The sequence below is a fragment of the Tamandua tetradactyla genome, chromosome 20 (assembly GCF_023851605.1).
Source record: "Tamandua tetradactyla isolate mTamTet1 chromosome 20, mTamTet1.pri, whole genome shotgun sequence".
Lineage (NCBI taxonomy): Eukaryota > Metazoa > Chordata > Mammalia > Pilosa > Myrmecophagidae > Tamandua > Tamandua tetradactyla.
The window spans coordinates 30,651,652-30,676,086 of NC_135346.1; the positions used below are offsets into that span (position 1 = coordinate 30,651,652).

Sequence of the window (24,435 nt, forward strand, 5' to 3'; positions counted from 1 at the left end):
CTGATCTACAGATTCAATATAATACCAATCAAAATCCCAACAACTTGGCTTGGAAAAGCAAGTTATCAAATTTTTTTGAAAGGGAAGGAGACCCCAAATATCTAAATATATCCTAAAAAAAAGAACAAAGTGGGAGAATTAACACTTCCTGATGTTAAAGCTTACCATAAAGCCATGATGGTCATACAGCATGGTAGTGGCACAAAGATAGAGGTACTGATCAATGGATTCTAAACAACAGTGTGGAGATAGACCACCAAATATATAGATAATCGATCTTCAAATCCACTGAACTGGAACAGAATAGTCTTTTCAATAAATGGTCATGGGAGAATTGGTTATCAATAGCCAAAAGAATGAAAGAGGACCCCTACATTACACCCTACACCAAAGTTAATTCAAAATGGATTAAAGATCTAGGGTGCATGGGTGGTTCAGTGGTAGAATGCTCATCTTCTGTGTGGCAGACCTGGGTTCAATTCTTGGACCATCCACCAAAACAAAACAACAACAAATGGATTAAAAACCTAAATGTAAAGCCAATGCCATGAAACTTTGAGAAGAAAATGTAGGGAAACATCTTCAAGATCTAGTAATAAGAGGTAGCTTCTTAAACTTTACACCTAACAGCCAAGAAGGGAACAAAAAATTAGATAAATGGGAACTTTTCAAGATTAAGAGCTTCTGGGCCTCGGGACAACCAAATCAATAGGCCAAGCCCTTGATAATGGGGTTTGCCCTTATGAAACTTATTCCTGCAAAGAATAGACTAAGCCTACTTAAAATTAGGCCTAAGGGTCACCCCCAGAGAACCTCTTTTGTAGCTCAGAAGTGGTCTCTCTCTAAATTGACACAGCAAGTGAACTCACTGCCCTCCCCGACCTAGGTGGGACAGGACTCCCAGGGATGTAAGTCTCCCTGGGAACGTGGAACAGAAATCCTGGGATGAGCCAGGACCTGGCATCAAGAGAAAACCTTCTTGATCAAAAGGGAGAAGAGAAAAATGAGAAAAAATAAAGTGTCAGTGACTGAGAGATTTTAAACAGAGTCGAGAGGTTATCCTGGAGGTTATTTTTACATATTATATCCCTTTTCAGTTTATGGTGTATTGGAGTGGCTAGAGGGAAGTACCTGAAACTATAGAGCTGTGTTCCAGTATCCTTGTTTCTTGAAGATGATTGTATAATGATATAGCTTTTACAATGTGACTGTGTGATTGTGAAAACTTTGTGTCTAATGTTCCCCTTTATCTAGGGCATGGACAGATGAGTAAAAAATATGGATAAAAAATAAACAAATATTAGGGGGGACAAAGGTTAAAATAAATTGTGTAGATGGAAATACTAGTGGTCAATGAGAAGGAATAGTAAGGGGTATGGTATGTATGAGTTTTTTCTTTTTTCTTTCTTTTTCTGAGAGATGCAAATATTCAAAAAAGTAATGATGGTGCTAAATACACAACTATGGGATGATACTGTGAGCCATTGACTATACACTATCTATGGAATGTTTGTATGTTAAGAATGTATGTGCTTGTACATTGTTGTATCAATAAAAATTTTAAAAAAACAACAAAAAAAGAAAATTTGTGTGTCAAGAATGTCTGTATGTTTGTTGTTTATAATAAAAATATTTTAAAAAGAAATGTTTGAATGTTTGTATGTTGAGTTTTATCAATAAAAATATTTTTAAAAAAATAAGTACTTCTGGGCCTCAAAGGACTTTGTCAAAAAAGGTGAAGAAACAGTCAATTTAATGGGAGAAAATATTTGGAAAACACATATTCAGATAAAGGCTTGATAGTCTGTGTACATAAAGAAATTATGCAGCTCAACAACAAAAGAACAAATAACCCAATTATAAAATGGGGAAAGGGTATGAATAGACACTTTTCCAAAGAGCAAATACAAATGGCTAAAAAGCACATGAAGACATGCTCATTTTCATTAGCTATAAGGGAAATGCAGATCAAGGTGACAATGAGATATCACCTCACATCTATAAGAATGGCTGCTGTTAAACAAACAGACAACACAAATGCTGGGGAGAATGTACAGAAATTGGAACACTTATTCACTGTTGGTGGGAGTGAATAATGGTGCAGCCACTGTGGAAAACAGTTTGGAAGTTCCTCAGAAAAGTAAATATTGAGTTGCCCAATGACCTGGCAACATGAATACTTAGTATATACCCAAAGAGCCAAGACAGTGACACCAACATACATTTGCACACTGATGATCATAGCGACATTATTCACAACTGCCAAAAGATGGAAACAATCCAAGTGTCCATCATCCATCAACAGACAAGTGGATAAGCAAAATGTGGAATATACCTACAATGGAATATTATGCAGCAGTAAGACAAAATGAGGTCCCAAAGCACATGACAACATGGATGAACCTTAAGGACATAATTCTGAGTGAAATAAGTCAGACACAAAAGGACAGATTCTGTGTGATTTTGCTTTTAAGACTCTAAAAAGGCAATCTGAGAGGGTACATTGTAGAATATAGCAGACCCAGAGGTACACAAAAGCTAGAGACAGAGGAAAGATTACCCAATGAGGTTGAACTTAAATGCAAGGGAATGGATGGAAGTGATGGCTACTAATTAGTGGGGTTATAAATAACTTTGCCGTATTGAAGGTGAATATGATTGAAAGGGAATGTATAGTGCCAGGTATCCCATTGGCTAAATCTACCATTACAAATAAGTCTTGCATGAACTATTTCAAAGGTTTGATATTGTGTAAAGAGTCAAGAGTAGAGGCATATAGGGGGAAACTAAAGTTGCATGCTATGGCCAACAGTTAACAGGAAGACAGCAACAGTATCACAGTACTACCAGGGGCAACTGGTAGTTGAGGGGGGGCGTGCAGAGGAATAAGTGATAAGGGATAGTTGTGGGGTTTTTTTTAACATTTTTTTATTGTGAAATATAATATGTATACAAAACAGCAATAAATTTCAGAATACATTGTAACAAATAGTTATAGATTTCAGAGTTTGGTGTAGGATACAGTTCCACAATTTCAAGTTTTTCCTTCTAGCTTCTCTAAGACACTGGAGACTATAAGAAATAACAACATACATGATTCAGCAGTCATGCTCATCTGTTAAATCCTACCTTCTCTGTTATAACTCTTCCTTCTCCTTTGATTCTTCTTCCAATCTTTAGGGGTATTTGGGCTTTGCCCATTCTTATTTTTTCATGTCAGAAAGGGGTATTGATAATATGGGGTGCGGGATGGAACTAATTGACATTGATAAGGGATAGTTTTAATTTGATATTTGGTGAGGTTGTGTTCGTTGGTTCTTTTACTCTACGAACCAAGGAAAACTGTCTAAAACTGAGTGTTGCTGATTGTACAAGCAGGTGAGAACACAGTAAGACATGGTTGTTTATTTTGGACATTATCCATGATGCCCAACAGAAGAAGGGCACTGAAAGGTACAACAAGTGAGAAACAGAATGGCAAACTGTGATAGATTAACATGATGCAATATGGTATGACTACAAAAGGAAGGACGTCTAGAGGCACACAATGAACTGAATAAACCTTGGGCACAATGTGTTGTAGAAAATAAAACAGAAACAAAAGAACAAATATGCTAAGGTCTATTTCAGAAAATCGTTATAAGAAAATTGCAGCCTAGATTTTAAGCCCGTATAACAACCAAACTGAAGTTGTAAGTGTATTTCTAGATTCTGAGACACTAAGCTATATGTGTATCAGCCAGTAGCTATTTCCCTGGAACTTTGAGTAACTCTGTGACACCCAAAATCCAAAAATGGAGTGCTACAGCACTGAAAGTTAGAATAGCTATATACTAAAACACTTAAAGTAACCAAAAAAGAAATCAGGCTTCAATTAGAGATAAAAACAAAGTCAATCTGGCTGGAACTAAAGTAAATCAGAATACAGGGTAAAAGATGATAGTGTACCAGTTTATGGTTATAGAAGCTTTAGGAAACTGGTTCATAATACCTAGAAGATTAAAAAAACATCTTGGGAAGAAGGAAGAAGTATAAGTGAGCTAAATTATAGCAAGAAGTCAGTAGGTGATATTTTAAATGATAAACCAAGACATAGTAGTCAAATACAGCTTATAAGAGCATGAAAAAAACAAAAGATGATAGTGTATGTACTCAAGACATTGTCCTACTGTATGAGACCAAAGGCAGAGAGATTTATCATTTCTAGAAGCTAAATTTTCTATAGCACAATATAAATCAACTTGTCTAGATAGCTCATTTAAACAACCCAAACTCCTGCTGTCTAGAACGATAACAAGGCCTTGAAATTCTATATAGCTTAATATAATGCCCAGATACTTCTCAGACTATGGTGGGGCTGATAATTAAAAAGTATTGGTAGAGTCCCTTGAGGGTCCAAAGAAGAGAGAGAGAAAAAAAGGAACTATTAAACTTTCCCTTCTGGAAAATCCCAGCTACCTTGTCAACCCCTGGGGAGGAGCTTGGCCCTGGCACCATGGGATGGACAACACCTTCCTGACCAAAAGGGGGAAAAGAAGTGTAATAAAATAAGACGTTAGTAGCTAAGAGAGATCAAATAGAGGCAAGAGGCCATTCTGGAGGCTACTGTTATGTAACCTATAATGTTACATATGTATATATGTAATGTTCAGTTGGATAGTGCTAATTGCCATGGTTTGCTAAACCCCAACCAACATCACTCCTGTTAACTCTTAAGGGCTTGAATTGAGACACTATAAAAGTTTCATGTACTAAGGTTGCTTTTCTGGAAACCATAATTTCCAGAGGTTTCCTAGGCCAGATAAATCCTGAAACCCAGTGGGACCAAGGTTATCAACTAATTACATCCCCCTATTCTTTAGTGTTGACACCCCTTCTCAACAGGTAAAAGTCAGAACAGGCCTTGCCTAAAAGATCCCTATAGATTGGGAGAAGAATCAGAGGTGAAGGAGGAGTCATAATAGAGAAAATAGGATTTAACAAACGAGTATAATTGCTGAATGACTCTTTGGCCTATCTTCTAGCCTCCAGTGTTTTGGTGTAGCTAGAAGGAAAAATATGAAACAGTGGACTAGTAACCCATAACCAACTCTGAAGTCTGTTCTGTAAATACTTGTTGACGTGTACTTTGAAAATTATTGCTTTCTCTTTCTTTTCTTTGTATATATACTATAGTTCACAATTTAAAATAAGGAACAGACAGAATCCAGAAAATCAGGGAATTAAGGCAACTTCTCATCCCTAACCAGTAAAAAGTAAATCTAAGAACAGCTTTATTTGAATGACAGGGGATTACTGAAATTCTGTCTGGTGATCAGGATCAAACCAGCGTGGCCTGTCAAACCTGCTCTTTAAGAATTAAGGAAGCATATAGTAAATACTTTAAATTGAACAAAATAGCTCAGGGAAAAAGAGACTAAGGATTTGGCTCTCCCATGGAGCCTGCCTGCAGTCGTAGGGAGTCTACAGTTAAATTGAGAAGGAGAGGCAGGGCTCTGGGCGAGAACCATGGGTGTGGCTCTTCACACCTGGAATGGATTCAAATGGATAAGGAGCCAACCAAGTTTCTGTGACTGTTCTAACAAAAAAAGTACAAGCCTATACTAAAAAGGTCTGTGACTGTTCGACTCTTAAAATAATCCTTGAGTCCCAATTTCCCATAGGCAGTTTTGGGGCTTTGCCCTCTGGGAGTTCTTTCTTTTTCATAATCTTCCTACCACCTGACTGTGCCCACCTTGGAGGAGGAGCCACTCTTATAGCCAGCTTCCTGGCTTTGCCTTAAGTTTTTCATGAACCCAAATGCGTGGTTTCTCATCCATGAGAGCACTGAGCTGACCTCGTAGTCTCATTCTATAGATGGGAAACAGAGGAGACAGCAAACTTATTAAGACCAGGTGTGGACTCAAGCTTGGAGCACCTGACTCAGAATCCAGGATGCTATGGCTTTGGTCAAGTCTCTTCCACTATTTGGGCCTCTTTCCCAACTTTTATAGGTTTTTCCATTATTCCTACTGCCCCCTTACTGCTCTCTCTGCCTCTAACCCCATGGATGACCCTCTTGAATTTGGTTAGTGTTGGTCTGGAATAAGTACCTTATAGAAAATTGATAACATGCCTGCAATCCTGCATGCTTTGAGATTAAACTTACGGGATTACTTTGATGTCTTCTTTGCCATGCAGAATGTAGTCAATGACCTTGTAAAAGTTGATTTCCTAGACAAAAGAAATAGAAAACTATATATATAAATATATACATATATATTTTTAGATTATACCATCTCAGTCTTTATTGTCTGTCTTTCCTTCTGATTTCATTTGTGCCCCCAGCTCTCCTTCCTCTATCATTCTCACATTCAGCTTCATTCAATTTTCTAACATTATTGTATTACAGTCGGGTAGTATTGTGCTATCCATTTCTGAATTTTTACAATCAGCCCTGTTGCACAATCTGTATCCCTTCAGCTCCAATTACCCAATATGTACTGTATTTCTGTCTCCTGATGGTCTCTGTTACCAGCGGAAATTCTCCAAGTTCATTCACTAATGTCAGTTCATATCAGTGAGACCATACAGTATTTGTCCTTTTGTTTCTGGCTAATCTCACTCAGCATAATGTCCTTAAGGTCCATCCATGTTGTTACATGCTTCATGACTTTATTCTGTCTTATGGCTGCATAATATTCCATCCTATGTATATACCACAGCTTGCTTAGCCACTCCTCTGTTGATGGACATTTTGTCTGTTTCCATCTCTTGGCAATTGTAAATAATGCTGCTAAAAACATTGGTGTGCAAATGTCCTTTTGTGTCCTTGCCTTCATGTCCTCTGAGTAGATACCTAGCAATGGTATTGCTGGATCATATGGCAATTCTATACTTAGCTTCCTGAGGAACCGCCAAACTGCCTTCCACAGTGGTTGTACCATTTGACATTCCCACCAGCAGTGGATAAGTGTGCCTCTTTCTCCACATCCTCTCCAGCACTTGTCATTTTCTGTTTTATTGATGGTGGCCATTCTGGTGGGTGTGAGATGATATCTCATTGTGGCTTAGATTTGCATTTCCCTAATAGCCAGGGAAGTTGAGCATCTTTTCATGTGCCTCTTGGCCATTTGTATTTTCTCTTCTGAGAAGTGTCTGTTCATGTCTTTTGCCCATTTTGTAATCGGGTTGTCTGTCTTTTTGTTGTTGACTTGAACAATCTCTTTATATATTCTGGATACTAGACCTTTATCTGATATATCATTTCCAAATATTCTCTCCCATTGTGTAGGCTGCCTTTTTACTTTCTTGATGAAGATTTTTGATGCACAAAAGTGTTTAATTTTGAGGAGTCCCCATTTATTTATTTATTTATTCAATGCTTGTGCTTTGGGTATAAGGTCTAGGAAACCACCTCCTATTATAAGATTGATAATGCATTTTTCTGCATTTTGTTCTAAAAGTTTTATGGTCTTAGAGTTAATGTTTAGGTCTTTGATCCATTTTGAGTTTTTTTTATATAGGGTGTGAGATATGGATCCTCTTTCATTCTTTTGCATGTGGATATCCAGTTCTCTAGGCACCATTTATTGAAGAGACTGTTCTGTCCCAGGTGAGTTGCCTTGACTGCCTTATCAAAGATCAATTGTCCATAGATGAGAGGGTCTATATTTGAACACTCTATTCTATTCCATTGGTCAGTGTATTTATCTTTATGCCAGTACCATGCTGGAAAACTATATATCTTAAGAGCCAGAGACAGAATCTCAGCAGAAGGTCTTGTTTTTTATCATCTGTCATGTGGTTTTCAGGAAGCACTAAGCCTGACTGTAATTCTCTTTAAAGGTGTACCTGGGGCTGCCCGCTGGAATGCACTTTCCCCAGTTTACCCTCAGGTTTCAGTATACTCATCCTTAGAACCAGCTCACAGTGGCCAGGCAGTGGGCTGGGATCTGGGGCTAGAAAGAGGGATGGTAAGTTTTCTAAGGCGATCTAGAAGCTGAGCCAAAGGAGAAATTAACAGACTGCTGCCAGAGTCGAGGAAGAGGAGGAAGTGGTAAGGAGGCTTCTGTCCCGTTTAGAATCACAGTCAGCCTGCCATCACCCATGCACGGGTGGTCACGGCCCCCTTTCTCCTTCATTCTCACCGTTCAGTGGTTCTCTTTGCTGTGTCATTTCCTCCAGGCCTGCCCCCACCCCCACCCAATCATACCTCATGCCTCCAAACTAACTTTCCACTTCTTCTACCCCTCCCACCACCTGGCACCGTTAAAACTCCCATTCTCTTAATGTGGACCTGTTCAATTACATAACTCCCTAGCATGCAGTTGATATTGGCAGATGGCTCCTTCCAAGGAAGAAAAATTCTGTTACTTCATTAGATCCTCTGAATGGCCAGGTGTGAAAGGACAGGACCCAGAGAGGGGAAAGGACTCATTATATATAGCAAGACAGTGAGCCAGGACCAGAATTTAGTTCCTTGACTCCTAATTCAGTGATCTTTCTGTTCTGGCACTTAAGATTAATAGTTTAAAATACTGTTTTATCTGAATCACTTCCACCTAGAGCAAGGCTACTCAAAGAGGACTCTCTGGACTGCTGCCCGCCTGCAAACTTTGTTACCATTCCATGATGAGATGAAAAAATAAATAGAAATTGATTGTTGATTGAGTTAAGCTGTCTATTGAATCTAATAATAATAAAAAATGGAACTTGCATTCTGTATGTCCATTTAAATTTTCATTTTCCTAGTAATATATTTTTATCATATTTTGAAAAATATCAGTCCAAAATGGATTGGAAATAAAAAAGCAGTGGCTGAGCTGGCGGGGCAGTCTTCCAGGGCCCTGAGGAGGTGGTACATCTAGAGATGCCTTGCAGCCCAAACAAATTCAAGTTCTTCGTAACTTCCCCTTGTTGGAAGAACTTGAAGAAGGATGAAAAGGAGTAGGCGATGGTACTGTTAGCTGGGGCCTGGAAGATGATGAAGATATAGCATTTACAAGGTGGATAGGGATGATTATTGGGCCACCAAGGGCAAATTACAAAAACAGAATATATAGCCTGAAAGTAGAATGTGGACCTAAATACCCAGAAGCTCCTCCATCAGTTAGATTTGTAGCAAAAATTAATATGAATGGAATAAATAATTCCAGTGGAATGGTGGAAGCATGAAGCATACCAATGTTGGCAAAATTCATATAGCATTAAAGTTGTACTTCCAAGAGCTAAGATGTCCAATGATGTCCAAAGAAAATATGAAGCTTCCACAGCCACCAGAAGGACAAACATACAACAGTTAATTTTAGTAGATCTCAAACTTGTCTTAAATCAACAACCTTCTACTCATGTTAATGTCTTGTTTAAGTATCACAGTGCAGAATACCCACACATTAAGTAAAAGAATTGCAACTGATACACATCATCTGGACATTTGTAAGAATATATACCCATTATGTTTTCAGGTACCAGGAGGAAAAATGCAGCACAATTCTTTTTTTCCTCTTATCAAGGCACTGTCATTTAAGCATAAACCTGGAGTACTCAAAGTAGAATTCAGGTTTACAAGATGAAAGCATGGCAAGCAGTGTCAGATTACAGTGGAGAAGGATATTTGTGTCTGGAAACTAATTTCAAGAAGGAAAAACATAAATGGCATGCTTTATCCACTTGCTTAGTGAAAAAGCTGCAGTTAAATTGTTTGAATTAGCAGGTACAGTGAATATTGCTGCAAATTGTGTTAATTTTTGAAGCAGTGTGGGTGCTGACTACTAGTAGTACCAAAATATGTTCAGGATTGTGTTTTGATACCTGTATTTATAATAAAAAAAAGTTGGGGGTGTCAATGAATTTCTGTTAAAAGCCATTCCCCGTGTGTTACTTGTAACAGACATGGTAAATATTTGTTTACAGTCTTTGTTTAACAAACCATGCATTTAAGTTTAAGTGAAACCAACTAAAAGGAAATAGGTGTATGGATATGTGGTTTTGAAATTGAAGTCAGTCTTAAATGTAAATAAAACGTGGAAAGTATCCTCAAAAAAAGCAGCTTTTCCTTACAGCTTAAATCTCTAATCTAGAGATTTAAAAGCAGATACCTAGAACCTTTCAAGCCTCTGGACCCAGAACCTTCAAAGAGGAATCCCTTGATCCAACTGATGTGTCTGCCTATGATTGTGGCCCTACTCCAGATGCTTGAAGGAGAGGCTCCACTCTTCTAAGCCCAAGATTGGCAGCAACGCCAATGACTGGACACTACCAGAAGACACACTCCGGCTAAACAGAAGCCAGACACTAAAGCTGTTCCAATGGTATGGGCTGCCCCAGAGGCAGGGAGTTCCCTAGAGTAAGAAGCATTCAAGAATAGAGGGAGGAGGCTAGATGAACCCCGCAGTATGAAGTGGAGCTACGACCAAACTTAGAGTGCAAAGACTTGTGTTCTAGTCTCAGTTGTACTGTGTGTCCTCTCTGGGCCTCGGTGTTCCCAGCTGTAAAATTAGATCAGTGGTGTTTGTTTACTGCTGTTGTTTAAGCAGTGGGAGCCTTCTCCCAAACAAGGCATGGAACTTAATCATAAACAGCATCTGAAATCAAAACTGCTCTAATGGAAGCAGAGATAGGTACATAGAGACCCTGTGGCACCATAGACTCCCTTTCCTGTCTTTCTCCTCTCTTAGTTGCCCTTGGCCAAAGTGGAACTCTAGGGTTGTAAGGACAATGGGGAGAGGAAACAATCCAATGATCCCTAAAGTCCTTCCCAGCTATGATTCTTAGATTGCGTTTGGTTAATAAACAATAACTCTCAAAGATTAAAATGCAAATACTCTTTGGCTCAGTAATTACACATGTAGTAATGAATCCTACAAATATACTTCTAATGTGAGTAAATTCATGATCTGACCCACCAGGGGTTTCATTCAGACTCAATTTAAAGCCAAAAAACAACATAAAGTCCATCATAAGAAGAGTGGTCAAACAAACTGAGGGCAGCATAGAATGAATACTTTGCATGTCTCAGGAGTCAGGTAGCTGTCTTGGTGCTGATAAGGAAAGATGCCAAAAAAAAGTGAAAAAAGCAAGAGAAGAATAGAATCCTCACATTTGTTGAGGGTGGTGGTAGAATATATATACATATTCATATGTACATACCCATCCACATATACACATGCACGTGCATATGCATATGCATCTGGTTACACATAGACATTCCTGGAAAGATGGACTGCTAGCAGTTGGCTGCCTCAGGGAGGTTGACCAGGAGGACCTTCCTTGATTTCTGGGGCCTACCCTTGATCGCTTGATAAAGTGTGAGATTTTCACTGTACTCATGTATCACTTCTTCAATAAATATAACCAAATTTTATTTAAAGTATTTTTAAAAGTGAAGTTATATCCTCTAAGTGAACAAAGATGGCCACATCATGTGCTGGGCACTTGGTGGAGCCATGTGTCCTCCTGGGAAGACAAAGAGGATGGGGAAGAGGAAGAGGGGGAAGAGGAGGCAGAACTCTACAACCTTCTGCAGGCCCTTCCATGAGGGCCTTCAGTCCTTGGGCCCGTGCTGTTCCCTGACTCCCTGGCCCCAGCAGGCTGCCCTATCCAGAGGGCTCTACAAGACTTCTTTAGAAAGGTTAGAAATGGATATTTTTTTGAAGCCCACAGGAGAATCATTTTGCTTTCACAGGAAGCAACAAAAAGATCAGTGTGCTCTAGGTAAAGAGAGCTTTTGTCACACACTGTATCTCAGCCAAGTCGCCTTCAAGGCTGTATTCATGTAGTAATTCACCAGCTTCTGGAAAGTCAAAACTGAGCCATCAATGAGCACCTTTGTTGTGTCCACTTGAGGAGCTAACACCCTAAAACAAGGTTGAAATAGCCATAGCTATTTCAAATGAATGTTATTTCTTCCCAAGAAGCCTAATTGGCCTTAATAATTAAATTAGACTTAAGTAATTAAAATAAGAGCAACATTTATTTTCAAAAGGAGGTGAAGTGAATTATAGGTACTATTGGGAAGTTTTAGACCCAAGATGTGTGGGGGAGATTCATTTATCAGTAGCCAGACAAAAGCTGTATTTCAAACGTGAAGATGGGAGGTGAGTTGTGTAAGTGATATTAGAAGGCTAAGGGGAATATTAAAAGGCTTGGTTATAATAATAGTTTTCAGAGAGAAGAGCATCCTGGCTTTGAACTTATGCAGATGACTTACCTCCTGAATCTCAGTTTCCTCAATTATAAAACCTCTTTCATAAACTTGTTGAGAAGGGTAAATGGCATACTTCAAGTATGGGGCCCAGCAGATGGTGAGATCCAGAAAGTTAATATTAAGTATCTGAGTGTCTGGTGTGTGTCAGTGTGTGACTCACCTTAACTACCACAGTCCTATTAAGTAAGTTTGATTATCCCCACCTTGCAATGAGGGAGGTAAGGTAGGTTTCCCAAGGCCACACAGCTAGCTGTGGAATGAGTGTCTGAACGCAGGCATTCTCCCTCCAAGCCCACGCTGTTTCCAAGAGATGCTGTCATGCTGTATCTGGGCTCCAGCTCAGCCTATATGCGTTTTCCCTCACCAGCTGTATCCTAGAGCTGGCACTGACTTCAGAGATGAGTTCAGTGACATCACTTGCGGAAGGTAAATTGAAGAACCAAGTGGTCATTTGCCCTACAGGTTAATAACCGATCAAAACCAAAGTCCTTTGTCTTCTGGACCATGACCTTTTCCATCACAATCTAACGCAACCCTAATTTTGCAAGGTACTGAGCGCTTGCCACCTGAAAATGAGAAGGATTCTGAGAAAGACAAATTTTAACCATGAGTGTGCTAGTCAGTGAAACCAAAACTTTCTGAATTGATCAAATGGTGGGCAACTCTTCATGGGCTGTTGTTCAGTGCAAAAATGTCCGAGTCTGTTTGGTCTTGAAGATTGGGACACAGAAGTGAAGAGCCAGGTGAAATAGAGCCTGACATTTCTCTGGCCTTCCTGGAGTTAGGGAAGACCTCTTATCTATGGGATCAGCTCAGGGAGCTGAATGTCGAAGGAACGGAAATTAAAGTCGATGGTGTTGGAAAGCTATGATGATCTCTATTCCAGTTCCTCAACTTCTGACTTTCCAGTAGAAACAAGTATAGCTTATATGTGAATTCGTGAAAAAACTCAGTGCCAACATATCTTGACAGCTCCACAGAAAAGTCTGCTGATGCCAACACCAAAAAGCTATACATACAAAGGAAATGTGCCCGGACATATTTTTCTGAGAGCAGCATATGATGTAATCCTTGAAGACTCGGTCTTCCCAAGTGTGGGAAAAGAATAAATTTGAAGTTGGATGGCAGCAGGTTATAAAGATCATTTTTGGATAAAGCATAGCAGACAGTATAAATCCCAAGGTTGAAATCTCTTTTCTTTGGTTTGAATATGAAACTCACAGGAAAGAATACTAATTTTAAATTCCCAGAGTTTGAATTAAGACTATATAAAGCGTATCATTTACACAGACTTCATCTTGGGTGCGGTTAGGATTGACTGGGTGGAATCAGGTCTCTGAGCAGAACTTGGTATTTAGTTAGGCTAAACAGTCTTGTGGAAGGAGTACTGAAGAAAATTCAATACAGGGATGGCCCTGATGGTCCTTCCCCTGTGAGGCCTCAGATGAGGTCCTTAGTTATTCTATAGGTATTTGGAGTGTTATGTCTGTTTACCCTGATTCATGTCCACATCCCACATATGTCATTTCAGCATCTCTGAACCATGTGCACCTCATTTTTTAAATGAGGGAATTGGATTAGACCAGAGGTCACAGACTCTAAGGCCTACATGAGCCTGAGGAAATATAAATGAGAAGAGGGCCCAGGTGGAAACAAGTGGGGACTGTGGCAAACTGGAGAGCTCAGGTCATGTTCCAAGAGTCAGATTTGCCCTGTAGGATTGGAGGTCCAGTTTTGACTGACCTCCTATCTTTTCAAAGGAAACTGAAAATCTGGCTATTTATGGGAAATGTCTTTAAGTGTTTTAATTTGGTCAAATTAAAAACCAAAAGTAAAAGTAAAGCAAAATGTAAAAAACCTATGTGACCGAAAGTGTATCTACAGCCTGGAATCTAGCTACCAATTTGCACGTTAGATTTGATAATCATTAAAATTCTTTCCAGCTGTAGTGCTCTTACAATGCTAAACTCCTAGAGAGTCATTGAGCAGGTCACTTTTCTCTCTGGGGCTTTTTCCTCACCTGTGGAATGAGAATATTGTTTCCTACTTGATCTACTCCACTAGTTTGCTGTGAAACTCCAGCAGGATATTTAAATCACTTTGCAAATTACAAGACTTGGCAAATATGTGAAATTATTATAGCTTCCAGGGAGACAACACAACCCAGAGATGATAAATGCCATTGTGATCAAAAGCTTCCTTTAGCAAGGTCCAATGTACTTTGCATTTGTATTTCATTAAACATTTGATCATATTGAAAAGGCCAAAGAATGACCTACCCTTCCATCTGGAGTCCTAGGACCAGAGTAGGGTGGAGCTTCACCCATCAGGACTGGCCACACGTCAAAAAATTCCTAGGCAGGAGAAAAACAATAAATACCAATTTTGAATATAGATCATGAAAAAGAGACTAAGATCACCGAGATCTGGAGGGTGGGGAGAGCTCACTGAAACCAGCTTGGAAGGGATGCAAGACTCAGTAGAGTTAGAGGATGTCAATCATGGCAGGTGATGAACTGGGCCGGTCTAATTAGTAACCAAAAACAGGAGAGCTGAGTTGGAGCACTCGAGTCCTGTGGGACATGAGAGGCACAGTAGAGTCTCTTTGGCTAAGAAATTTACCTTTAGGATATGCTAAGCATGTGACCAAAGATTTAGCTAAAATGATGTTCATTGCAGTATCATCTACAGTAGTGAAAAACTAGAAACAACGTAAGTGTCCAAGTCCAGAGGGGACTTCTTGGTGCCAGACACAAACATGTTAACAAACATGGACAGAGGGCCTGTATCCGGGCTCCAACAAGAAAGGATGAAACCTCTTTGGCATGGTGACCATGAAAGACACTGGCAGAGAGAAGAGGAAAAATGGCTAGCAATATTGTTGCAAGTCACGAAGTCTCAGGAGAGAAAGCAGACTGGAAAACCATAAATGCTTTTCCCTGCTGCTTCTCTGCTGGTTTTCCTACTACACATGGGGCTGCAAATCTTGTGTCAGACACAACTGGGCCTGGTGTTAAAGGTCAGATAGAGGTTACCTTCAGGGAGGAGGGTATGGGGATGACTGGAAGGGGGCATGAAAGGGCTTCTGGGGAGTTGGTAAAATTCTATCTCTAAATATTGGTGGTAGTTAAATGAGGCTGCTTACTCCGTGAAGATTAATTCAACTATTCACCCATAATTTCTGCTCTTTTATGCATATATGTTATGTTTCAATATAAAGGCTTATTAGAAATAAATAATCCAAGTGTACTTACATGGAAAGTTGTTCATAAAACATGAAGTCAAAAAGGCAGACAATCAGGAAAGGGGACCCAGCAACTTTTAAACAGCTCCTCAGCAGATTCTAGTGCACTGCCAAGTTTGGAAGCTTCTGGACTAAATCTAAGATCTTTCCCAAAACCAAATTCTGGGATTCATTTACTCATTCACCCAAAATATTTGCAGTACCTACATTGGTCATAGAAAGTGAAACTAACAAGAATCCTGTATCTGTAGTTCTTGGAACAGGAAGTCACCAATCCAGATAACAGTGTTTTAAAGCAGACAGTGATCAGCCCCTTGAGGCCAGGACAGATAAAAGATGAGCAATGGGACAGTTAATTTGGGGAAATAAAACTGAAAAAATGTCTCTGGGGCCTAGATGGGGCTCTGCCTCCTTAGCTGTTGTATGTGCTACAAATCTGGCCCCTGAGCTTTCTGCAGGACCAGATCTAAGCATTCCTCCATTTCAAGTGCCCTGTGAGCTCCATGGGGAAGGATCATGCCCAATTTTCAGTACATTTTCTGAGAATTCCTGAAGCTGGTGACTTTCCTTCAACAAACTTTCAACCTATAGTAAAAACCTCTGCATCGTTCACCTTTATCCCTGCATCAGCCTTCTCCTCCTGTATGCTTTCTTTCCTAACTGACTAGGGAAAATACAGATTGTTTTTTACTCATCTGTGCCCCTTAAAGGTTGGTAGACCTCACTTTAAGTAAAAGAAAGACCTAGTAAAAGTTTTCACAACTACCAAATTCTCCCAGCCTCTTCTCTATGCAACTGAATTTTGGGCCCCCTGCAGCATACATTTAACCTTTTTCTTGAAGATATTTGCTCCTGAACTTTTCTCACCTTCTGTTTGGTCATGTCTAAGAGACCCACAGAGTATCTGTCACAGTTGAGGAAGGCACGGACTGTGTACAGGGCTTTGTGAAACTGTCTCTCAATGTCCGTAAGCTCTTCAAAAACTTTGCTCCCAGACCACAGCAGTACCTGAAGAAATAAAAAGGCATATCAAAGTTTTTAGGTCACAGCAGCAGTTTCCTTAGCTAGAGAATAATAACATTCTGTACGGTTCTCTGGAGTTTACCTCATTTGATCCTCACAATAACAGGGAGGTAGATAAGCAATGGGGTAATTATCCCCATTTTACAGATGGAGAAACTGATGTTCAGGGAGACAAAGTGACAGACATGCTACCCCAGGTCCAAATCTTTCCATTACCTTTATCTCATGGGTTGTTAATACCAACAATAATAACAAACATTAATTGAACTTAAGCGCCCTACATTCATGATCTCATTTACTATTGATAACAATCTTTGGAAGGTGGTATAATTTTGGCATTGTCAAATGGAGAGATTGAAGTTTGGAAAGGTTAAGTGACTTGCCCAGGGTCTCAGAGCTGGTAAATGACTGAACAGGAGGAATTCAAACTTGAAAACTTGTGCACTTAACTCTGGGATACAACTTTACAAACCCCCAGCACTTCATAACACTAGGGATGCTAGGCAGAGACTGTATGTCAGTTCCCAGACGCCTTCATTCCTACCTGCCTTTCAGGCTGGACCACACTGATGTGTCAGTAATAAGACATATCCAGTACTTCCTTTGAGCCAAGCCTCTTACCTGGCCACGCCGTGTCTCACAGTTGTGCAGGTAACTCAGGTGGAGCACCTTCATGATCAGATTTGCAAAATTGAGATACTTCAGGAAAATCTAAAAATTAAACAGCAAGAGGGAGAGTGGGTGAGAAGGAGAAATTCCTTCTCTGGTGGCCACTTTTACCACCAACATGTATCTGAATATTTTAAAAACTTCACAGAGGCAATTTGGGCAGATGGACTGCAGAATGCAGAATCATAAAATGTTGAATTTTAAGATTCTAAAACTCAGAGAAAATAGAATGTTAGTGCTGATAGGAAAAATAGCTACTATTTATTGAGTGTGCAGTCCCTGTCATAAGTGCTATTTATTTATATCATTTTAACCATCATTACAAGTACCCTGTGGATACTATTATCATTGCCATTTAATAAATAAGAAAGCTGCTATTAAGAAAAGTTAAATAACTTGACTAAGTCAAACAGCTAGTTATTGGCACAGTCAGAACAATTACCTCTACGTTCGTGACTCCAAAGTCCAACGTTTTAACTATTAACCTGTTCTGCTTTCCTTGGAAAGCTCCAAACTAACCCTCTGTGTTTTAGGTGAGGAAACTGAATCCTGGTCAAACAGTAAGGTTTGGGGAACTTCATAAACTGGAAGAATGTGCTAGCATGGCCATGTCCGGCTGTTTAAGGCAACCTTACCTCTTCATCACTCTTAGTGAAGTGGGGTGCATCCACTTTATTCACAGCCATGAGAACGGCCACCACATCCTTCCCATTCATTATGGGGGAAGCCAGGATGTTCTTGGTCTGGTACTCCATGAGGTTGTCCACAAAGTCAGAGAAATGCTCATCCTAAGAAAAGACAGAAAAAAAAGCCTGGTGGCAGGTGAAAAGCAAAGATAATAAGAGCAACCCAGAGCCCTGTGGGGCCATCATGTGAGACTCACCATTCTCTTGTTGACAAGAGAAAGAAGGCATTTCCATCTACTCCCCCTCAGCAGCCCACCTCCAAGATGCATTATCAGGTGACTCTTACTCTTCAGACATTCGTTAGTTCGTCCATCATTGAACTCAGAGTAGGGCTATCAGAGATGATTCCTATCCAAGAAGCCCCCCAAATCCAGCAGAAGTTCTGAGATATAACCACCTTAGAGTTGTGGTGAATATATGTGCAAAGCAGTGTAGGTGTCTGGGGCCAACTTGGGGGTGAGGAGGGCTGACTCTGCCTGGAGAGGAAGGTTCACAGAAGGCTCTCTTGAGGTGGTGACAACTGAGCCCAAAGTAGAAACCTGAGTGAGAGCTAACAATGGAGGTGGAAGGAAAAATCTTAGTGAGTATAACTGATACCGAACCAAAAGTGATGGGTTCTCTGCCTGATGTGCGTAACAGCCAATCCATGACACTGGGGTTCAATGCTTGCTTGCTTGTATGAAGCAAGACAGTACATGGTCTATTGGTCCAAAAATCTATCTCCCTGAGTCTAAGGAGTTCAGAGCTTTTATGGATTCAAACAAGGGGGCATGAAGTTATTGCTAGTACAATAGTAAGTATATACAGGGCTGAGACTAGGCTATAGTAACCATTATAATAGTAAGTATACATAAGGCTGAGATGAGGCTAGAATAATCATTACAATAGTAAGCATAAACAAGGCTGAGACCAGGCTGGAATGACCATTATAAAGGTAAGCATAAACAAGGGTGAGACTAGTTGAATTTCAGTAATTTTAGGCATTAATTTCCCCCTATTCTATAATATAGAAAGAAAACATCTATATACTGACTCAGTACCCATAATCATTTGTTAATTCTTAATTTCCTGGTTACATAATGATCACAGCGGCTATCAGGTTTTGCACATGGTGCTTTACCTGCACCATCTCATTTAATCCTTCCAACAGCCCTAAGATATTTGTGCCATTAGTAGCACATCTTATGGAAGAGGAAACTGAGATTGAAGAAGGTTTACGTTACTGTCCAAAGTGCGTCTCCAGAACCTGCCCTCAGTTCTGGAGAAAGTTAGACCTTGATTTGGTCATTGAACATAAAGCACTTTTCATTTTCAGCTTCTATTAGCAATCTGGTTCTAGCACCACATGTCCAGTACAGGTTCCATAAATCTTCTTTGAAGCCCCACTCTGTATCAGTCCCTGTGCCAAGTGCTGGGGGTCCAAAGATGACTAGACCCAAGCCTGCTATCAGTAAACCTTAATAGGAATATAGGACAGAAGGACTTGGTTTAAGGCTGTGGTAGTGCAGAGGAATATGTGCTCCACTCCCAAATCAGCCTGGGAGCCCAGTGCAGGCTACAGTGTGGTACCTGTGATCAGAATGAGGAAACAGAGTCTGAATTGTTGTCTTAAAAAGAATCCACCTTTCTGTTTTCTGTAGCAGTGTGAGGTTTCCCCACTGTCAGCATTGCTTGGGACACAAGCCAACCCAAACAAGTACAGTTCATGCTGTTCTGAGAATGGAAATTTATTTCACAGAGCTGACTCCCAGAGCCTTTTTAGAATGGAAGCTGCAAGGTCTTTCTGCCACTCTTCCCCAGGATTTAGAAATCCAGAGTGCGATACTCTGCATCTATGAATATCTTCCAGTTGGAGTAGGATTGAATAAACAGGCAACAGCATTGTTGTCTATGAGTCTGTTTCAAACCAGGTGAAGGTTAAAGGAATTAAGAGAAGCTCTGCTTGAATTAGCATTTGAGGATTAAGCAAAATCTCAAAGGAGGCATTAGCCAAGAAAGGGTTTCTCTAAGGATACTCATGAAATCCTAAAGATAGCTCTGTGTGGGGCATGCTCAGATTCTTGCATGAAGTCAGCTCTGTTTTGCAATATTCACCTTTATCAGCATGAACAAATTCTTGAGCTTCACCTGCATCTGAGGCAGATGTTTCCACACCAACCAGGAACCTTCTTTCCCCAGTTCTCGGTCCTGGAATTCCCTTCATAAGCCTCCATCTATCCCAATTGACTGGCAATGGCAAAATCATTGTCATCCCTTTATTTTCAGCATATAAAGTATCCTAAATGACCACATCATGAAACCTGAGACAATCAAGCAGAAGGCGACTTATAAGTCATTTAGCTCAAATAATTTGTTTTAAAGCTCAAGAATCAGAGACTCAACTAAAGAAATCCCAAAGTCATTCTTTCATCCGGTTACCATTCACACTGCTTCCAATATGCCAGGCACTGTCCTAGACCCTGGATCTACAGCAGGGAAGAATAGAGGCAAATTTGCTACCCTGGAGAAGCTTCCATTCAAATGGGGAAGACAGACAAAAAACCAAGCAAACAAATAATTAAACATTCTCTCTTCAGGCGTGATAATTACTTTGAAAGCAATAAACTGGGTGATACTGTATAGAAAATGATGGAAAGGGTGGTGGAAAAGGCTACTCTCAATAATTTTGGTGGTCAGAGATGCTTCTCTGAAGAGGTAATGCTAAGCTGAGAGTTGAAGGCTGAGAAGAAGCCAGGTGGTAAAGAGCATCCCAAGTAGAGAGTGCAGCAAATGCAAAGGCCAGGAAGTGGGAATGAGCTTGGCCAATTTGAAGAACAGAAAGATCAGACTTGCTGAAGCACAGGGAGTGAAAGGGAAGTAAGTTAGATGATGGAGATCACTGGACACCACGGTAGCTAGGATTTTAGCCAAGTGCAGCGTCACACAGTTTCACATTCCCAGATTCCATAGTTCTCCTTTGCAAACATTCACAATGACAAACTCCATTATGTCCCTTGAGATCTTCTAGTTATTGACTAATAATGATATGTTAGGCCCAAAGCCAGACAACTTACATTTATTATCTCATTCACTCACATTAGCCCTGCCACACAGAACTTCATCTTCCCTGTTTGGTGTCTGCCAACCTTAGGGAGTGCTAGAGAAGGATCATCATTTCTTCATTACTAAATGAACTATGATGAGCACCCACTCTGTCCCAGGCACTGGACTAGGGGCCAGGGAAGAGTGGCGAACAAGACAGACAGGGATAAATGGATCTCATGACGTTTTCCTGTTAGGAAAAAGGGTAAAGAATTAAATACACAAGTAATTAAACATTGAATAGTAAGTAGGATCATCAGGCTTAGCAAATAAAATTCAGGACACCCATTTAAATTTGAATTCCAGATAAATAATGAATGATTTTCAACATGAGTGTTATAGGTCGAATAGTGTCCTCACAGAAATATGTTGAAGTCCTTAACCTGAGAATATAACCTTATTTGGAAATAGAGTCATTGCAGATGTAATTAGTTAAATTAAGATGAGGTCTACGTAATGCAGGGCTTTAATCTACTATGATTGGTGCTCTTAGAAGAAGAGGACAAAAGACACAAAGACAGAGACACACAGGAGAGAAGACCATATAAAGATGGATGCAGAGACTAGAGTCATGCAGCTATGAGTCATGGAATGCTGAAGATTGCCAGCCACCACCACTAGAAACTAGGAAGAGGCAAGGGTATTTTAATTTTGTAGCTGCTAAAACAAATGCTATGCCATGGTTTGACTTAAAGAATGAGAATTTGTTGGCTTTTGGTTTTGAGGCTAGAGGAAGTCCAAAATTAAGACATCAGCAAGGCAACACTTTCTCCCAGAAGACTGTGGTGTTCTGGAGCTGGCTGTTGGTGACCTGGGTCTTTGGTGTTCCTGTCTCCTGGCAACGTATATGGCAATGCATCTTCTTTGTCGTCTGGGTTCCATTGACTTCTAGCTTCTGGCTGCTCCCTGTGGTATCTCTTTCTGCCTAAAATTCCCTTTGCTTTTTTTTTTGTTTTGTTTTTTAAATGGGAATTTATTAAGTTGGAAGTTTACAGTTCCAATGCTATAAAAATGTCCAAACTAAGCCATCCAGGGACTGATACCTTGATTCAAGAAAGGTGGATGGGTCTGAGAAGGCAAGTGGCTGATATCTGCTGGGGTCTCTGGCTTCTTATTTCAAACATCTTCCCTGGGGGTGTTTTCTTTCTTCATCTCCAAAGGTCTCCGGCTGTGTGGACTCTGTTGGCTCTCTGCCTTTGCTTTTGAAGATTTCAGCCCTGTTGGATCAAGATCCACCCTCACTCAGGTAACAATACCTTAACTAATGACATCTTCACAAGCCTATTTATAAGTGAGTTTACATCCACACGACTAGTTGTTGGGACCTGAAAATCCCTTTTGTGGGTATTGTGATTCAATCTCTAATAGAAAGGATTCTTCCAAAGTGCCATCAAAGAGAGATGGCCACCTTGAGACACCTTGATTTAGAAACCTTAGCCCCCAGAACTGTGAGAGAATAAATTTGTTGTTTTAAACCATTCACTTTGTGGTAATTTATTATGGCAGCCCTAGGATACTAATGCCCTAAGTATGTCCCAAATATTGCATGGAACATATTTATACTTAAACATTATTTATTGTTTATCTAAAATTCACATTCAACTATGCATCCTGTATTTTATCTGGCCATGCTAATGGCAAGTCTTCCCTGAGGAGACACCAAGGATGAGTAGGAATTTGCTTCTTCCCCACCTTTTTAACCTTAAAATGCTTGATCTGAAATAAGACCAGAGGTAAGGTGGGCACAAAATCACAAATTGTCCAGGCTGGACCTTGGCAATGAACCTTGGCAATGACAGCCTCTTCATTAGGCTGCTGCTGCAGTAAAGGAGACTCACGTGGCCCTGCCATTAATAGGCAAGCAATCTTTGAAATGAGACAGGCAATTATTACATAATTACTTGATTATGAATCTTATAGCAAGTGTTCACTAAGCACCTGCTCTGGGCCTGACATTGTGCTGGGTCCTGAGAACAAACTGAAGAATAAGGTAGACGTGATCCTTGGATCCAGGGCTTATTGTTATAAACTATTGGAAGAAGAGACTATTACAGGGGAATCTAGGAGGGCTTCCCTGAGGAAGTGTTCCTTAGGAGACACCTTAGGCTGAAATCTGCAGGATGAATAGAGGCTGGCATGGACAGAGGGGTATAGGGAGAACTGCATTACAGCTTTTAAAAACAAAAGTCCAGAAAGGGGAAGTGATCTTCCCAAGGTGACCAAAGAGGTCCTTGTCAGAGGTACCAGTGGGATCCCACAGAATTCTGGACTCTTAGGTGAAAGGACCAAGTGTTAACCAAGTTATCAAAGTTAACTACCAGTAATGGGACAGACCACCATCACGCGTTTCCTGAGGTCACACGGGAAGAAAACACAATACCTCTGTGATATTCCTGCCCAAAAGGCAAACCTGAACTAATCATGAAGAAACATCAGGCAAGCCCAAATGGAGGGACAATTCTGAAAAATATCTGGCCTGTACCCTTCAAAAATGTCAGCATCATGGAAGCAAAGGCAGACTGAGGAATTGTTCCAGATATGAGGGAACTAAAGAGTCAAGGCCATACTGGGCATAATTGACACAGTTGGAAAAAATTCAATATGGACCATTCACTAGATAACAGTATTACATCAATGCTACATTTCCTGAATTTGATCACTGTACTGTGGATAAGTTAGAAATGCCCTGTTCTGAAGTACTTAGGAATAAAGGTGCATAGTTTCCTGCAGCTTACTCTCAAATGGTTCAGGAAAAAATGGAGAGATAAAGCAAATTTAGCAAAATGTTAACAACTGGTGGATTTGGATGAAAATATATATAGTTCTTTGAACTATTTTAAAGTCTTCTAAGTTTGAAGAATTTATTCAAAATAAGGAATTAATTAATTAATTAATTAAACAATTACAGGGGAATCTAGGAGGGCTTCCCTGAGGAAGTGTTCCTTCCTTTGTGACCAGCAGCTCACCACCCCATTCACACCCTAGAACCACAGGGAATAATGCCTCTCTGCTCTAGTGACCCTCCTCTTTTGAAGGAGAAAGTACCTCTGCTGTGTTGGGGATGTTGACAATCTTCTTAGAGTGTGCGACGTAGCCCACCACACCCATGTCCAGTGGGAAGACGATCTCTGAATCGGGCGCCACCAGGCAGTCCTCGAGGACGGCATCCTTGTGGACGTTGAAGAGCCGGGTGGCTAGTTCCGCACTGCCATTGCGGGCTCTGTGCATGAACAGGCTCATGCGGTCTGCCTGCAGGAGGAAGCACAGCTTCTTCATGACATTGAAGGTGCATTTCTCAGCCTGTAAATTCTCCTGAAAGTCTCGCAAGAGGTCGAAGATGATTTCACTCTCCTCCACGCTGCTCAGTGAGTGGTAGTGGCTGAAGTCCACTGCTGCCTCCTTGGCCTCGAGGAGGTCCAAGATGACCTTGGCCCGGTAGCGGAGGTTGTAGTACCGCTTGGCAAAGCCAACATTCGAGTCCAGGAACTTCTCCACCTCTTCCGCTGTCACCTCCCCCATGACTGGGAATCCAACTGGCTGCTTCT

The 24,435-nt window shown here is 40.5% G+C and overlaps 1 protein-coding gene and 1 pseudogene across 1 annotated transcript in view; one reads left to right on the forward strand and one right to left on the reverse strand.

Moving 5' to 3' along the window:
• The window catches only part of PDE6A (phosphodiesterase 6A), a 78,840-nt gene extending 54,431 nt beyond the window's left edge, over positions 1–24,409 (reverse strand). The window contains exons 1-6 of the mRNA XM_077138074.1: positions 23,936–24,409; positions 17,759–17,911; positions 17,076–17,165; positions 16,299–16,439; positions 14,467–14,541; positions 6,149–6,213 (exon numbers count right to left, since the gene is read on the reverse strand). Coding sequence (XP_076994189.1) covers positions 6,149–6,213; positions 14,467–14,541; positions 16,299–16,439; positions 17,076–17,165; positions 17,759–17,911; positions 23,936–24,409 — 998 coding nt within the window. The remainder of the gene's footprint in view (positions 1–6,148; positions 6,214–14,466; positions 14,542–16,298; positions 16,440–17,075; positions 17,166–17,758; positions 17,912–23,935) is intronic.
• Positions 8,373–9,284, forward strand: LOC143664724 (ubiquitin-conjugating enzyme E2 variant 2 pseudogene; annotated as a pseudogene).
• Positions 24,410–24,435: the final 26 nt, after the last annotated feature.